General features: G+C 37.6%; 1 protein-coding gene across 1 annotated transcript in view; it reads right to left on the reverse strand.

The window, feature by feature from the left end:
* Positions 1 to 18,234, reverse strand: part of LOC102237580 (thyroid hormone receptor alpha) — a 133,125-nt gene that overhangs the window by 34,610 nt on the left and 80,281 nt on the right. The window contains exon 4 of the mRNA XM_005794730.3: positions 5,162 to 5,541. Coding sequence (XP_005794787.1) covers positions 5,162 to 5,217 — 56 coding nt within the window. The 5' untranslated portion in view covers positions 5,218 to 5,541. The remainder of the gene's footprint in view (positions 1 to 5,161; positions 5,542 to 18,234) is intronic.

The raw sequence follows: 18,234 nt of genomic DNA on the forward strand, positions 1-18,234 counted from the left end.
ATAAGAGAGTCACCTTTCTTAAACTAAAGAGAACAACCAAGAATATAAAACCAAAAAAACCTGCAAATTCTCAAACTCACAGCACTGCTGAGCAGATGACACAGCGAGACTGTAAAATATGCATGGCAGAGGAGTGGCTCTAGCTGAAGCTACAGATGTGAGCTGGGGCGCTGCCTCCATGCATCTCTAACATGCGATGCTATGTTTAGTCTGGTGACCCACTCAAGTGCACTCTGCCTCTCCCTTCTTATTCTTTCAGTCTGTTTCACTCTCTCTCTCGGCTACAAGAACAGTACCACCCATTCTACCCTGACTGGAGCACTGCCAGCCTCTTTGCTGGTGACCCAAATGGTTGCTGTGGATTGTTTAGAAAGGAGTTTATTGACCCGACCACCTGCAAAAAAACTAAGAAAAATGTGTTGCTTTTTTTTAAAGGGGAAAAAAACATATATATCGACCTAAAAGGTAGATATATAAAAATGACAGAACACAGAAAATAAAAAAACCTAACAAACCCAACAGAAATGGGTTTGTTATAATAAATAAATATTCGAATGGTTTACAACATTTTGTAGACTGACTTTATTGCATTGTATTATAGAGTTGGAATCTTGATTTTAACACCATAAACAACCCATAGCCGAAGGATGAGAACATAAAGTTTATGTCATGAAAACGACAACAGCTTGAGCAGCTGTTTGTGAGCATAAGGTTTATCAGGTAAAAAAAAAGTTTTATTTTACAGATAACTGTCTTTTTAGTTTTTCCAGTGTCTGAGCCAAACAAGGCAAAATAACAAAAGGATGTTTAGTTGCGGATGCAACTGGAGCGTTTAACTTTTACTCTCATTTGCCATGTGTGTTTTTTTTTTGTGTGTATATTAGTTTGGTGTGATGCTTTACACAACATGTGAGATAGTTAGTTTAAGTTGATATTGTCAAATCTGTTTTAAATTTAGTGTAAATGGACTGTTCCTGCTTTCTATACACAAACAAGCATGAACATCAATGTTTAATTTCCCTAATCAGTTGTGTGTTAATTGCATGACAGCTGTAGAAGAGAAGGCGCTTCTGTTTTTATTTCTTTACACTTATATAATATTTCTTCTTATGCAGGTGAGCGCAACTGAAGCCTAAGCAGCAGCATTGAAAGGCTTTTACAGAAAAAGGACAAAAAAAGACACTTAGTACAGAATTATATCCCTAATAGTGTCTAAATGAGGCCCCTTGTCCTATGTTTAGAGTGCTACAGTTGCCTATTGTTGTCCCTGTATGTTATCGGCTCACAGCTGAGCCTGTCTCGGCCCATGCATCAAGCGCTAATGAACACTTTATTCCCTCATGCGTCCCCTCAGTGTCTAAAACACAGTCCAAACCAGCGAAGGATACAACATGCTACTGGCTGTGCTTCTACACCACACGTGTCAAACTCCAGTCCTGGAGGGCCACTGTCCTGCAACTTTTAGATGTGCCTCTGCTGCACCACACCTGAATAGAATAATTAGGTCATTAGCAAGGCTCTGGAGAACTTATCTACACAAGAAGGAGGTAATTAAGCCATTTCATTCCAGTGTTTTGTACCTACGGCACATCTAAAAACTGCAGGACAGTGGCCCTTGAGGACTGGAGTTTGACACCCCTGCTCTACACAAATGTACTTTAAGCAGCAAATAAACATGTAAGCTTCACATGTCATGTGCTGAGACACAATGGTGACATTAAACCAGCTTGAACCTTCTATACTGAAGAACACCATCAAGAACTCTGATGGTGGACAATAACATCCAGCTCTTTGGTGGGAAAGAATTGATATCCTTCCCACATGGTCGTGATCTTCATTATTCCAACATGTATTCCAGTTTAGTAAATGCACTGCACAACTGGGTGATTCATTTGACAAAGTTTATGATATTTGTTTGAATGAATACTTTCCTGAAAGTACTAAATGCCACCTCAAATCTTCCAATGCACCAATACATTTCCAAATTACTGTCCAAGGTCAGAGAAAGTGTCAGTCCTCCACCAGCCTAAGTTGACTCAGAGCACAGTTGTGCAATGGACATTTGTAGCCAATATATTCCAGGGCTAACACAAAAGGACCGGAATTTGAACACTTCAGGCTCACTCATCAACTCTTGCTAACTTTACATGCATTCATTTTTATTGTAAGGAAAATCTAGAAAACAGAAAAAGCATGCAAACATCACATAAAAATGCCTCTGCAAACTAGTTGGTTCAAACCCAAAATCATCAAGAGGAGGTAGAGAAGGCCAAATATTCACACGGGCTTGAAAAGATGTTAATACCCTGTTGTGTTTTTCACATTTTGAGAAGTTACAACCACAATTTTAATTGCACTTCTTTTGAATTAGATAGATAAACACAAAGTGAAATAAAATCGTAAACTTAAGGAAAAATTACAACTTTTTTAAAGACATAACCTCACAAGTGTGTTGTGCATCTAAGTTCAGCCCTTCTGAGTCAATACTTTTGATGCATTTGCAACTCAGATTAAATCACACTGTCTCGTAATTATGTGACTTCTAAATGCAGTTTATTACACATGATTTTATTTAGGGATTTCTAAGTAAGAGAGTATCACAATAACACACTGTTAATTTTTGTGTATATTCAGAAATACCAGCTTTGCCTCTTTTTAAATGAAGGAAATGTTTCTTGGGTCTCTTGTTATTTTGCTGCCATAACACAGCTGATTAATAGCGCACTATAGGTGAGATTTAGGAACTCTATGCTCGATATGACCAGAAATCAAATGGATCCTGTAAAGATAAGTTTACATCACAGAAATAGTATGAGAAAAACATTCTAGTAGTTCTTATTGTTTCAAATTATGGCTCACATTGACGCTAGAAGCTAAGCTGCACTACATGAATAAATGCAAACACGGATGATCAAGCGGGAAGTGGAATCTTCCGCTGTGCAAAATGTAAAAACATAAAAAAGGCCTATTATAGCTCATAGACAAATCACACTCTTTAAGGACGTGAGCTAGTGCCATAAAGTTGTTGCATCAAAGACTATGCAGGCTTACATCAGCTGCTGTAACATGTTTGGAAACGTGATGCAACACCCAATCCATATTTACCATGAAGCCGGAGCACAAAGCTTCAAATTAGTGTCAAAAACAGCATCAAAGGTAATTGTCCATCAAGAAGTTTTCTGTTTGTGTGAAAATCAGACCGATAATCATTCCCATTTTGAACTGGAATAACAACGTTCACATCGTACAACACGGGCCTGACATCCACAGAAAGCACCGACCAACCAAAACTCATCAGCAGTGTAATTAACAGTGAAAGCACTGTTAATTATCTCAACAATGCAACAAATTGCAGCTAGAATGTGATGCTGGTGTTAGGAGAGAACATTGAGCTGAGACACCCTTAAACATGTCAAATGAAAAATAAAAGTTTGAAGGATTTACTCCCAAAAACACAACAACAACAACTGTCACCCAAGAGGGAGAGCTGGTATTCCTCCAACAGGTGTCTGTGTTGGCTGAGGAACGCATCCGAGCTTTACACAGTGAAGGAAACCTGATACCGCATTACCGCACAGACACTCAGCCAGTTCATTTACATGGTAATAAAACATTTACTGCTTCTTTTTTTATTATTGTCATGAGCCATTTCATGGATAACTTATGATTCACTCAGAATTATCTTCAACATGTATGATGATAAGCGTTTTGACTTTATTACAATGTAAGACAGCAATGCTATATTAAGAGAAATTTATAAACCGATATAGAAATATTGTTACGAAATTTAAGTGGCCACATATTTTACCATTCTCTGCTATTGTTTAATGTAGGACTGCATGATTTTAGGAAATCATGTGATACGGTTGAATACTGTGATCTACATTTTTTTCAACTCTTTCTCAGATGTTACTGTGATGCTCTCAGCACTCGCTTTGCACTGTAGTCTGCTGCGAACTGTCATAGGTCTTCAGCACCAGATTGAATAGACCTGTCAAAGAATTCACCAGTCAAAGGGTGAATTCATACACATTTATGTTATAGAATATAGCGGCCAACAACCACACACCTGTATATTCTGCAGTCCCAATGTAATGTGATAAAACTGCTATGAAGCTTACCTAAATTATTGGTTAAAAAAAGCAAATACAAATAGTTTCCCCACACAGACAAAAAATCAGTAAGTTTTTACCTGTAAAGACATCATGTGAATAGATGTTTTATTCTGTGTTTGAAGATTTCATTTTTGTTTTTGTGCACTGTCCGACCAGTAGGTGGCAGGATGTTGACTAATACCTATACAACAAAACAGCATTTTTACAAGTATTCCTTCAAACGGCACATATATAATAGAAAATGTGTTTTGATGTTGTTCATTTTAGTTACCGTTATGTAAGAAGAGGTCAGATATATTTAAGATCTTGAAAGTCAAAGGTCTGGTGACATTCATCTGGGGGTAAATTGAAAGCTAACAAAAAGTTCTTATTGCCCTTCTTTTGCCAAAATAAGTTTTAATAGGCTGGGTGATCACCATGCCTGCATTCTAAGCTAAGTTTTGTAGCTAGGTAAATACTGTTCTGCAATATTTAATCCATGAGACAAAATTAAGAAAACAACTGAGTTGAAGTGAGACCTTAACAAATGCATACCTTAATTTGCATTAATTTAATTAATTCCCAGTCAGGGTCAGAGCAGCACCTTTAAAATTCCCACACAAATCAGCTCAATAAGTTCAGAATTTTCCTCCACAGAGTTTTTAAATATCAAAGTAGACTGATGATAAATGATAACCCTTTCTATTGGACCCCAGCCCCAAGACTTTTCCTTTAAAAGGCTCCTGTTGCCTTCCTCTTGCCCTCCGTGTCACTAATATTGTTTTTTTCAATAAGTAGCAGTAGCTTAGACAGTACAGTGTTTGTTTGCACTCAGCTCTGCTACTCAAGAACCGAACGTAAAGGTCAACATATCGAGGCTAAAAGCAGCTACAGGCCAAAGTCCACTTGAAACCGTTCACACATGGAGTAAAAAGACCGGTGAGCAAAGTGTGTTTTACCGCTGATGCTCCAATAATGTAAAAAGTGCCTATTAAAAGAGAAAAAAACAAACAAAAAAAACCTGGTGACATGAAAAGAAAAAAAATGTCCAAAAGACTTGAACTCACTGTTTCTCTTCTCCCTCTGATGGGTTAGAGTCCTGCTCCTTGGGCATGTGTTCCATTCACCTCAATTCCATCCAGCAGCCAATCATGAGAGACTGAGGCAAGCCCCGCCCTCCGAAGCACGCTCGTCATTCGACGGTCCGGAGGGGTCTGTCTGTAAAGCACAGAGTCGTCTCGTCCCTGGAGTACCTGGGAGGGGAGCCGTGGAGGGCGGAGGGTAGGGGGTGAGGGGGGGTTGACCCCCTGTGAGGTTGTTGCTGGGTGTGAAGCTTCAGGACACAGAAGAGGTTGGGGAAACCGCGGGGGTAAATCTGCTGGCCCTGCAGCCAGGGCTGGAGGTGGACGTCGCTCTTAGGCAGACGGAAGGAGGAATGGGAGACACCCTGCAGGAGAACACACAAGTACAGAAAAAGATTACAGCATCTCCAGGAGAGAAAACAATGGCTCCATTGTCCCTGGATTTCTGCCAAGTAGTAACAGTATTTTTTTATAATTTTAAATTGAAAAATTAACATGCAAAAAAAAAAAAAAAAATGCTTTCCTGATCTTTGTGGGTGTGGCCAAATGATGTCAGAAATGATTATATATAAGTTTATTGGTTGGGATTTACTGACTGTGGTGAAGTTGGAACTACTACAACAACGCTTTATGGCAAGAAGTAAAATTTTGAAGCCAAGCACCTCCTACATATCTCCTTATTTCTATATCAGGGGATTTCAGAGACACTTTTAAACTGTCCTTGCGACGAAAAACACATCAACTGGATTCTTCGCTTAAGACGACACCAACCAGGCAAGAATCGTTTCTCTGCTCGACAGCGCAAAAAAAACCATCACACTAACGGTTGCAAAGGAGAAGCAAATGAAAGATTCAAAAACAATTCCAAAGCGACGGCCAGCAAGAAACTTTCTTCCAACCTTTCTCGTTACTTATCACTAACACATTTTCACAAAGACAAACTGCAGTGCGAATGAGAAAGCAACACCTTCACCACATGTTGTGCCTTCACGGTCTAATGCTCCAAAGTCCCCTGGATGCAAATCTCATATTTCATCTCTCACAGCATGACCCTGGTCAGATGAAACTGGCTGTATCTTGAGCATGCAGCAGAAGGAGGGATCCTCTGAGTCACATACCAAATCAATAGTGACAATAGTAAAGAAGGTGGTCTGCAGGTCAAAAAGTCTCCTGTCTTTGTTCTCCAATTGACTAGTTCCTGAAAGCTGAAATCGTAAGGAATGTCTCCTACCATACATGCTTAAGCAGTTATTATGACCAGTGTAATCTGGAAGCACTTGGAGGGTCTTGATGTCTTCTCTTGTTTTCTTTCGACAGCTTTATCTGTTCCTCTGTTAATCCCATTATTCAGTATCTTTCTAATCCTGAACAGTCAGGGACTGGCCAGGATGCTGACCTCAGAGAGAATGGATATTATTATTGCTTTCCTGACTCAAACTGATTTTCTTGCAAGTATTTATTTTTTCTAAAGCATCTTATCGTGCAAGCAAACCTTCAATAGGAGATTTAGCAATGAATGATAAGCAAACATTTAATGACAAAGCAATAAAAAAAAGAGAGAGAGAGAGAGAGAGATACCACGCTCTGGTAAACACCACACCATCAAACAGATGATATTTAGAGAAAATTTGACTTTAAATCAAATTCCAGGGTTGAAGCAATCACATCAATCAATTTCAATTAATTGCTAATGAGTTTTTAAATGCTTCACAAATCTGAAATTAGGAATTTTAAATTACTGAAGTTGAGCATAGGGCTGCTGTGCAACATAACAGTTCTATATTTATTCAAAGTGTGAAGGTGGTTTCCTCTCCACAGCCACATCTTGTCAATAAAGGTATATGGGTACAACTTTAGACAGAGAGATAAAATAGAAAAAAGACAGAGCCCAGAAATGTAACCTCAATTTTAATGAAAACTGTTCTAAGATCCACAAATCAACCAACAGGTTTTGGTTATTCGGATGCTGGGATCATTTTGTACCTAACTTTGTTCAGGAATCAAAAAGAGCCATCTGCCACATGAAATTCACAACTATGCAGCTTTTGTACCTTCCTTCGGGATATTTCTTAGGCCCAAATTAATTATGGCAAATATATTAGTTATTTTGTACGTCTGCAGGGATTGCTATGCATCTCACAATAAATGATTTTTTATTTTGGTTCCCTGCATCATTGTATTTTTAGTTTTGTTAGAAAATAACAATACCCAAATACTTGGTGCCAGAGATAAAAATAACAAAATTACCCAATAAGGGGAGTTCAATTCTCCAAATTAATCTGAATGAATGGCAGTCAAAATTTAAGACATAATTAACAGTAATTGCAGAACAAACTGCCATGGACAATTTAGAGGTATTTAATATTTTTAATGAGTAAAGTTCAGGATTAAAATCAAACACACTTTAAAGATCTGTTCAAAAGTCTGCACAAACACCTTGTTCTGCAGGGAAGCACTGTAACAGACAATATTTACCAGCTGGTGGTCTCTTATAGAGACATTGGTCTTATCTGAGCTTGTAACACTTACATTTAATATTTTAACTTGTCTACAGGAAGATTAGAATTATCTGCATTTCTGACATTCCCACAATGTTTCCTTTAGATTAGGCTTTTTCTGGTTGGTATCAATTTCAGTCTAAGGGCTGACCTTCCATAGCTCATCATTTTATGGATTCTGTTTTCTTTCCTAAGAATTATGGGCGATGAATTGGGGAAAAAAACCAAATCAAAACAAACAAAAAAAACTGAAAAAATATGTGCTGTGAGTTCTTTAGAATAGAACAGAATAGAAAAATAGGAACGCCATGCATGTGTAGTCTAATAACATCCCCCCCATGCATCAGTCTCAGTTGTGTGTTTTTATTGGTGCACTTAATTAAAGGTTGTGTTGTGTCTTCATTCCATGCCTCATCTGCTGTCTCTTACTTAAAGTTTAAGATTGCAGATAAAACCATTAAACCCATCACTGCAGAACAGTTTGCTTTGCATTTTTCAATCTAAGCAGGTTTATAATAAGATGGGACAAATAACACCCAAAGAATGGTATATTTATGAAGCTCAAACTCATTTAAGAGAAAAAAAAATGAAGGCAAACTTTCAATTTATTTTTATTTATCTACTGATTGAAATAACAGTTGAAAGAATGCAGTAAATTAATGGTACATCTTGTCACTATTACACAGACAAATTACAACCAAAAGAATCCCCAAAACATCTACCTCTGCAGCTTTCAGTAAAACAACGACCTCCAGAATAAACCTGAACACATGATATTTCTGCAAAATATTTTTGCAGAGTCTGCGGATTTGGAAATCCGTACAAGTCTGAGCTTCAGGCTCTTCTACCCGAGCACAACTGCTGAGAGTGGCAGGGAGGGTGATGACATAAAGCTGGGAGGCAAACCGCTAATGGAGTGTCCTTTATCAAAGGGCCTCTCTCTATCACATCAACTTCTGCCACAAGTGGAACCAGCCTCAGTTCGTGTTTGTGGCAAATACAATTAGTTGTTTATCACACTGGGACAATGAGGGGAGAGGAAAGGGGAAGAAAAAAAAAGGGTATTGTTTGATTAGCAACTGCAATAACATTGAAACATTAACTCTCTGGTTAAAAAACGGCCAACCCACTTTAAAAGAAACTTCAATCTTTTCAATCTTGTGTTTAAAACTGTTTTCATCTTGCTCTCCATTAAAAGCCAGGCTGTCAGGGAACATTATGGAAACCCTTTGATTTGTTATGACCTGCATTTAGAGAGGCAACAAGAAATAGGGACTGGTTCTGACTGCCAATGAGTCAGGAAAGACCTAAAAACACAAACAGGTTGCCCTGAGAACAACACTACTCAGAGTGGCAGTTGTCACTGAAGGAAGACGACCCAGCATGTCAGTGAAGTGCTTGAAAAGAAAGAAGACGATAAAAATCTAAGAGGTAGAGACACCGGGAGAAGACTTCAAGAGATAACAGTGGATTACAACAGTGAGTGGAATACAACTAAATTTCTCCAGATAAATTTTTGTCTAGTGTGTAACGCTGATTCTATTTCACTTTTTGCTACAGACTTTAGCACTCTATCAAAACATGCTAGTGATATTACAATTAATGTTGAAACAAAGTAAGGATCAAACATAGAGAACTGATATCAGACTAAGACTTTGTCAAAATGAAAATTCTCCAAGAGTTGCCTTAGAAAATGTTTGTAGCACAACTTATCTGCTCCACTCACAAGTAGCATAATTCTCACATTTTCTTAGCTACTGTGTCCTTGTTTGCTCTTGCTCCCATGCAGGAAGTTCTGCTAACATTAATATCCTCTACCCGGGGGTCGGAGGATGAAAATTCATTTTGTCGAGATAAGGTGGGAAAGAAAGCAAGTGAGATAAAATTGATTTAAGATAATACACAGTTTATAAAATGGGGGTGGAAAAGTTGATGAAAAAGTGAGGAAAAGATTATGCAAGTCAACGTTGGAATAAAGATGATGCAAACTTTAATCAGAGAGCAACAAGACCTGTCAAAATGCAGATTTTAGAGGTATTCAGCTTTTTTTCCCCTAGAAGCAGTGAACACTTACTAGGTGCCACATAGTATATTTAGGTGAAGTGATTTGTAATAGTGATCACCTTTTCAAAAGTCTTACTAAAGTTTTAGTGGCAACTAAATAAGTAAACATCTGTGGGGCCACAAAATCATGCCAGTGCTATATTCACATTAGGGCAATTTATTTAGGGTCAATTGTCATGGATCAAAACTGAACAAAGTAGGCCAATGATCGATGAAATACATCGATCATTGGCTCACTGAGTGGGCAATGCTACAAAGAAAACAATCACTGTGACATAAAAAAAATATACAAATCTGACATTTATAATTAAGGATTAAAATGATTATGATTTTAATTAAACAGACCAAATGTCTAATTGCCCCAAAAGCCGTAAAAGGAAAGCAGACAACCAACCAGTGAATGAACCACAAGTCCTGGAGAAGTTGAGGAACAAAAAAAACCTACGTATTTCCTTCTAACGGCTGAAGAAAAAGAATCCATGTCCCTCATTAAAAAACAAAGAGGAAAACAGGGATGGTGGGATGGTGGTGAAGCAGAGGCAAAGTGTTACGTTCCGAACTGGTTTGCTTTTGCTTTTAGAACAGACACAAATCAAATTTGCTTTCAGAACAGACTCCTAGTTTTACTTGTCAAGTCTGAGTTGTGGTACGGAACCATCACAGCAAGCATGATGCCCATTACAACTTTATTTATTTTTTAAATTTATTTATGTGCAACACAGAATTTAATGCTGCCGAATATACACAGACAGTTTAATAAGTGAGAAGGTTTAAGTTAAGGATGATCGGAGAGACAAAGGTTAACTGAATGTAGAAGTAACATACATCCAGTGAGTGCAGCTTCTCAGAGACTCAACAGTTTGCCATTAGTTTTAAATGAGCAAAGATGTGAATGGGATTAAATATCCCTGTGCTGAGTGTAACTAAATATTTGGACAACTGTAGGTCCGCTGGACCTACTGGACAAGTAAATTCAAAAATAGTTTTAGAGATAAACTGTATTCTAATCTACAACTTTGGTAAACTCTGACCCGATGATTCATATTTTAGACTGTTACTGTCCTTATGAGCTGCAATAAAGTGAAAAATATTAGAGGTGTATGCCCTGGATTTTTACAATTTTATTAAAAAAATAGTTGTTATCCCAAACTGTCTGTAGCATCTTAACTAAGATTTCTAAATTAGCAGTGTTTTTGTACATTTCCCGCAAAATATAGATCTTTAACTCAGATAAGATTGATAAAACCTAGATGTTCCATTACAGGTAAAAGTTGAAGGTTTAAACAGACAAATCAGAGCTTTGTTGTACTCTGTTCAGCCTTCTTGTTATCTGCTGAAAGTTCTGCTCTCTCTTGTTCCTTTGAAGTCTGTAATAATTGCACATACATAATTGGCGCTAAATTTAAAATCAAAGGTTGGATTTTTCTGACATTTTTTCAACGGAAGGTTTTGAAATTGCAACAATAGATGAGTTAATTTGACAGCTTTTTCCACATTTTACCTACTCATTATTCAACAACATCAAAAGACAAACTAAGAAACATTAGACATTTGCAATATCAAACGTTACAATTAACTGCAATTTGAAACTACAATCCCCTAACTGTCTGATCACAGAAATAGATTAAAATCTAACACCTCAACAAAATAGACAGCGAGCTTTGGAACTGTAAACACACGGCCATTGTGCAGTTGCTGCCAAGCAAAAATTAACAAATTGACACAATTGATGTGCTCAGGATAAACAAGATTCTTTTGTTTATGTCCTTCCATAAAACTGTCCTTGTGGAATTCCTTCTGCCTACGTGACGGCTGTTCGGTAAAGTAGGTGGGCTATAAAATATGTGCATGGAAACAAATAAATAGATGTGGCTGCATAAAGCATACCAAACATCCTTTTGAAAGTGGTCTGAGGAATCAGTCAGTGCATGATGAGTCTGACTAAACCCCCTCAAACTTGCATGCATTTTTATTGGGATTTTTTCTTCAACAGTTAAACCAACATGATAAACTATTAACCCTTTCATGCATGAATTATGATCCTTTGTGTCAGGATTTTTTTCCCCATTTTGTTTATTTTCTTAAGGCATAAAAAAGGTAGGAAAAAGAATTTGTCAAAATTTGTTTATTATTTTTATTTTATTTTTTAGGTGATCAATTGTAATTTTCTCCAAATACAAAGTTGTTATTTGATAAATACTGTACATCAGTAGTATTGTTCTTTAGGGGTTATCTGATGTCAATATTTTTTTTACGTGCAAGAGTCGTCTACAGTAGAAGGAGGGACAGGGTCGGTTGGCATGCTTTATTGTCTGTCGGCCATATTGGATTTAACAAAAATAATTTCTTGCATTTTCAGCTGATGGCCAGTAGTTGATAGCTTATTTTATGATGCATTAGTGTCCACTTCAGTGGTCTGTGTGCATTTATAACATAAAAATCCACAAGAAGCACAAGAAAAAGGCTTTTAGATGGCTGTCCACAGTAGTGACTACTGTGCATGAAAGGGTTAAAACTGCGGCATGTATTTTTACAAAGAAGAATATCATAGATGGAACTATCATTTTCCTCTTCTTTTGAGAATAAAAACTATCAGAGGCTGCACAAGACCTGACACTGGGGTGGCGGTTAACCTTCCAGCAGAAGAAAAACCTTCAACATACAACAAAAGGATCTTTTTGATACAAACATATTCATGTGTTAAAGTGGCCTTGTCAAAGTCATGTTGTAAATCCAATTAAAAACCTTATAGTAAGACTGGGGCACTGACATTCTGAGTTGACTGAGATTTTGCAAAACAGAAAGGGCAAAAATGTCTGTTTTCTGTTTTACAGAATATGATTTATATTAAAAAAACCCCATCTTTTTATTCAATACAATTTCACATGTTCATTGTTTGTGATAAATACTTTTACAAGGCAGCGTAAACCTTTCGAGGATCACAGTGCATTCTTGGGCAGCCTGAAAAAGTTGATCTTGCGAAGACAACCTTTGTTAGACTTCACACCCCCGTACCAGACGTGGGGTCAGCGACCTCAGCTCATATTGCTGACCTGACTAATTAGAGGTTAAGTGACAGGGCAGGGAAGCAGAGCTGACCTGTGGATGTGGTGAAAGTGCTCTGATTATAGGTTAGACTGCAGTGAAAAGTGGGGAGGAATAGTCCAGCAGCGACAGACATAAAAATCAGCTTCTCTGCTCCATTTCAGTTTATTCCACCAGTTTGCAAATTTGTTGCTGGAGAAACTTTAACATGTGGCTTCAGGTGAGGGTGAAGTGGCCATGTTGTGATATGTGACCTTGTTGTGTTGACATGTACAGGCAGCCATTTGCATAAACTCTAGATTATGTTTACAAGTGATTCAGCGTTTAATACTTTAGAAGCAAAACTATTAGAAACTCTACGCATGTGGCTATCTATAAAATTTGTAAACAAAGCCGAATCATTTACTTCCAACATCTGACTGTCGGCTGCTGCAGTAGCTCTCTAACATCTCTTAACTCATCATGTCGCCTCTTGTGTTGTTGTTGCTGTTGTCAACTTCTCACATTGGCGAATTCAGAATCTTTATTTTAGGCAAGCCGAACCGAAATACAAACACACACACACACACACACACACACAGAAGCGATGTCCACGTTTGAATTTTCCTACTTTCTGAGCACACATTTTGTTGATCCTCAGCAATTTTTTGCTTAGTGGCCTGTCAGCAGCAGTTGTTCGAGGAGAAGGAGAACAGACTGGTGCCTGGCACCGAACCTGACAAGAGGTCAAAAACATACATTTTCATGAGACATCTGCATAGTTCTAGGACACAGCTATCTGACCAATTACCTCCCTCTTTCTTTTATGCCTTCCTTTTTTTCCTGCAAAGTCCCTCATTCTTAACATTTTATTGCAGATTTACAGTAAACAGGCTATGAATCTGAAAGAGTTGCATCATGATGGAGGGAGCAACAGATGTTTTGTGAGCTTGCGAGTTTGTATGCAGCTGAAGTTTTAGCCTTCATTACAAAACATCTGTTTTCTGACACTATCACAAACATGTTGCTTGTAAAAAGGAATATAATCTGGACACAACCCTTAAGTAGTAATAATAATAATTTAAAAAATGCTGCATAGCAGTGGAAAAACAGAACATCTAAAACTGACAAAATGTCTTTAAAATGGACTGGAAACAAATGTGTAATTCATTATTTTGTTTTAGGAACATGCCTAATTGTTTTAACAAGGTGCATATAACGGATCAGAAAAGCTAGCAGCTAGTTCAAACATAGCAATAACAATATCTTTATTGGAGAAATTGAGGAGAAGTTCTCTCTGAATCTTTGCTCTCTATGTATAATACTGACAATGAAATGTCAATGCAATCAGAGGAGATTTAGTTTGTTTACTTGAACTGCTTACCACGTCACAAGAAAAGAAAAATCAATGACTCAACAGCGTGCGCTTCAAGTCAATGGCAATGTGCATTAACGGGTTGATTTTTAATGTTTGCCAGTCCTGAATAATTGTATTATGTCCAAAACATTCAAGTCATTTTTTAAAAATAATGTTCTCAGTAAATGATGAGAAAAATAGTTAGATTTTTTACATTTACAACCAAAGTCACTTTGTTTTTATTTTCTTTCTTTTTTTTTAACCACTTTGTTATGGTGTATCACAAATTCTTAAAATACATAAGAGATAATGGTTGTAAGGTGACAAAATGTGAAAAAAAGTCTAAAGGGTGTGAATACTTTTTCAAGTCACATTTCTACTTTCACACATGAATAATTCCTGTACAAAAACAAACTGAATGGCCCACCAGTATCATAAGCTGAAAACCTAAGAATTCAGCCAAATAAATTTAAAGCCACACATTAAAGAGAGGGGAAAAGAAACCAACTCCCCTCTCACTTCTACTTCCTCTTCCCTCTGATTCCTTCCCTTTCTTCCATTCATTGGCAAAGACAAAACAAAGTCCTACAAAGTGCTAGCAAAACAAATGAATCTCTCCTCTTTTCTTCCATTTCCCTTCAACAGTAGTTACTCTCTTCTCCTTAAGGAGGGTAAGAGCTTTGCAGTACAGCTAAAAGGTGGAGATTTTAGAAAACAAAGTAGATTAACTGCAGGAAAATGTATTTTTTTCCCCCCTCCCACATCAGCCAAGACAAACACATGTCCACCTGTTTTTCAAGGCCCACCTTAAGAGAAGCAGCAATCTGTCTGAAACTGTTGGAGTGCTTTATTTCCTCATAAAAAAAGCACAGAGATGGACGATTTGTCACAATTACTGCAGAAATAAAACCCAATAATACAACTTGATAATTATACATCTAAAATCTGGCAGGTTGGTGCTTAAATACTGTATTGTGTATTAGTTCGTACTTCACTCTGTTTCCAGACTGAGATGATAGTGCTGAAACAGATGGCGAGAAAAGGTTTACCTACACACACGCACGCACAGACACACAGCAATCGATGCTCTTTATCACTCTTTTCTGCTTCGACTGATTCCCCCCACCTCATCCACCCAAAGAAGCTCTGTTGACGGTGTTTGTGGCCAGCAAGAAACTCAAAAAGGTCAGCGTCCTGATAAAATTCTCATCCCCTTCTGCGTCAAAACACACCCTGGATTTGCCTTGATTGATCTCAAACTTTAAGACCAGCATCCTGGTGAACAAAACACCCGACGCCTCTGGTGTGAACATGTAAAAAACAGCTGGACAACTTCGGGATGATTGCTAACAATTATACCAGGATGTCAATATAGAAAATAAAACTTAAGGACGAGGCTCCAAGCATTTGGCTGAAACTGTTTATTTTAAAATGTTTTTTCTACCACAGCTACAAGAGAACCTTACAACTGAAACTAACTCACTAGTTGTAGCAGTAGCCTTTTAAAGGTTTCCTCAAAGAACTGCCAGTGGCATGATGTTGCCATCACCGTGATTCACAATGGGGATGTTGTGTGTATAGTTATGAATGTGTACCCCATACATAGCATTATGCATGGAGGCCCAAAAGCTCAGTTTTGCAGAGGACCTTCTGATACTGAAGTCATGTTGCAAACGTTAAATTTGATCTCTAACGGCTTTTTCTCAGCAGTTTTTTTTTTCTTGTCGTATCTTCATAAAGGCCTCATACAGTATGTGGAGCAGCTGAATTTACACTGAGGTTAAATTACACACAGGTGGACTTTATTTATTCACTACGTGGCTCCAGATAGCAATGCATGACAAACTTCAGATATTTATTTGTATTTTATTTACAATTTTCTTCCACTTTGTTGTCGTCTATCCATTAAAACACAAAAACATTTCTTACACAGCCCTGTTTCCGAAATTTGAACTACAAAAGCGTCAAAGACACAGACACTGCTCAGTTTGGTGCGCAAAGTAAACTTATTTTACAAAAATGTATGAGTCAATACTTAAACATCATGTCTTTCCAAAGTCATCTGCATGCACTAAACTGGAAGCAGGAAGATGCTGACAAACACTTCTGTACACATCAGCTGTGTGTGTACGAGGTGGAGCCCACAATAAATTATTTGTCTCGCAGGAGAGACGTTTCCTGCTTTTTAGAGTGTCTGTTCCTCCCTCTGCGGCTTTTAGTAAGTTCTCCTCCTGCTCTGCTAGCCGGATCAAATTGGCTGATTTGTAATTTGCCTGGTGACATTTATAATGCCCAAAACCAACACCGGGTACATTTTCAGTGTTTAAATACTGATTCATTGCACGTTTTTCTTTCATTGACGAATGTGTACAACTTGTGAAACTTATGAGTAATGAACAAACTTGCTGTTTGTTTCACCAGCAGGTCCTCGTTTCCTCCAACTACATACTCACTGTATCATCTATAACCGTGTTTTTCCCCACTTTTCCTGGATATCTGCAGAAAAAACTAATTGAGAAGAAACCAAAGTGCTCACTTTCTCGACCATAAAAAAGATGTATGCAGTGTGAGGAGGAGTGCAAAGCTTCTGCAGCTTATACTGCCAGGTAAAAAAAAAAAAAGACCAATTTCTTGCTGATTGTGCCAATGGTGGAAAAAAGGGAGCATTAGCTTCCTGTAATATTTACAGCTTTGTATAATTTTTTTCATAAAAATGCTCTCTGCATTCTTAATCAATAGGAGTAATGGCTCTGGTATTTTAAAATGACTATGACTGTGTAGGTTCTACACATTTTTATGAGCACATGAGGCACACAGTTGCACTAAAAGAAAATAACATTTCTAAACAGGGCCTTCATGTTTTAATCAAACTGTGTTTTTCCCTCACAGAGAAAGTAGTTTTGGAACAGAATAACAGCTGAAAAGAAGCAGGAATTTTGTGGCTAAATTCTGACCACATTTGTTGATATTGGTTGTGTTTATCCTGCACTAAACTGGCCAAGAAACTAAATGCCCTATAAAAGCAGCTTAATTTTGGCTAAAGTACCAAAATTATATATATATACGGTATATATATATATATATATATATATATATATATATATATGTATATATATATATCTATATATATATATAATTATTCAGTTTAGGACATAATAGCTTTAGTATTAACCTATGTCTGTGCACCTGGTTTGGATTTAGGCGCCAGATGCACCTCAAATAACACAAGCCCTAGTGAATCAGATGAAAACCTGCAGATGATCAAGCAAAAACGCAAAGCCTGTAAAACGTCTGATGAATTTATCAGACTATGGGCTGAGGTGAGGCATCTCAGAGTTTCACAGAGACGAAAACGATCAAGCTGCAGCTCTTCTTTACTGAACTATTGCCAAGTTCTGGCAGGAAGCGGATGGAAAATGAAGCAGGAGGACTATTTCTTTGTCAACCCTCACCTTTTTGGAAATAAACAACTGGATGTTCTAACAGGAAAATTATCCCGGACATAAAATATTATAAATCTAATATTAAATCTAATATCCAACCCAAACTGACCAATTTAAATGAACAATATTTGATAAGAGGAGTGGGCAAAAAGGCAAATGTGATGATGCCAAAAGCTCATTTATAGAAGTGCACTGTTTCTCTTAAACTTGCTTTATGACATTTACTCAAATATCAGTGAGGATGTATTTAATTTAAAGCCTCTGTGGATAAAAAAAAAAGATTCATTCCAAATTGAACAGTTTAAATGCGTCATCGAAAGCCCAAAATGAACATGACATATATGCTGATGGCAAGTGGGTGTACACTACTGGCCAGCACTGCATACGTAAAGGTGGAAACAATAGACACCAAGGAATATGGGTTGATCTTGCTACACTGCACTCCAGCATACAGGGAGCCATTTTCTGCACGCCTTGTGCTCTGAATTATTATCCCCACTGTTGCTTTGCAAACAGAAGACTCCTTCGAGAATACGCTTTCGACAGCACAGACTCCATCAATTTTGCTTATTCTGCAAGGAACAATAACATAGATTTTTCAGTTTGGAATTTGTGGAACGAATCAGAACCCATCTTCACACAGTCCTGATCCGGCGATCCATGTTTAGCCTG

This window comes from Xiphophorus maculatus, chromosome 10 (assembly GCF_002775205.1).
Source record: "Xiphophorus maculatus strain JP 163 A chromosome 10, X_maculatus-5.0-male, whole genome shotgun sequence".
NCBI classification, from domain to species: Eukaryota; Metazoa; Chordata; class Actinopteri; order Cyprinodontiformes; family Poeciliidae; genus Xiphophorus; species Xiphophorus maculatus.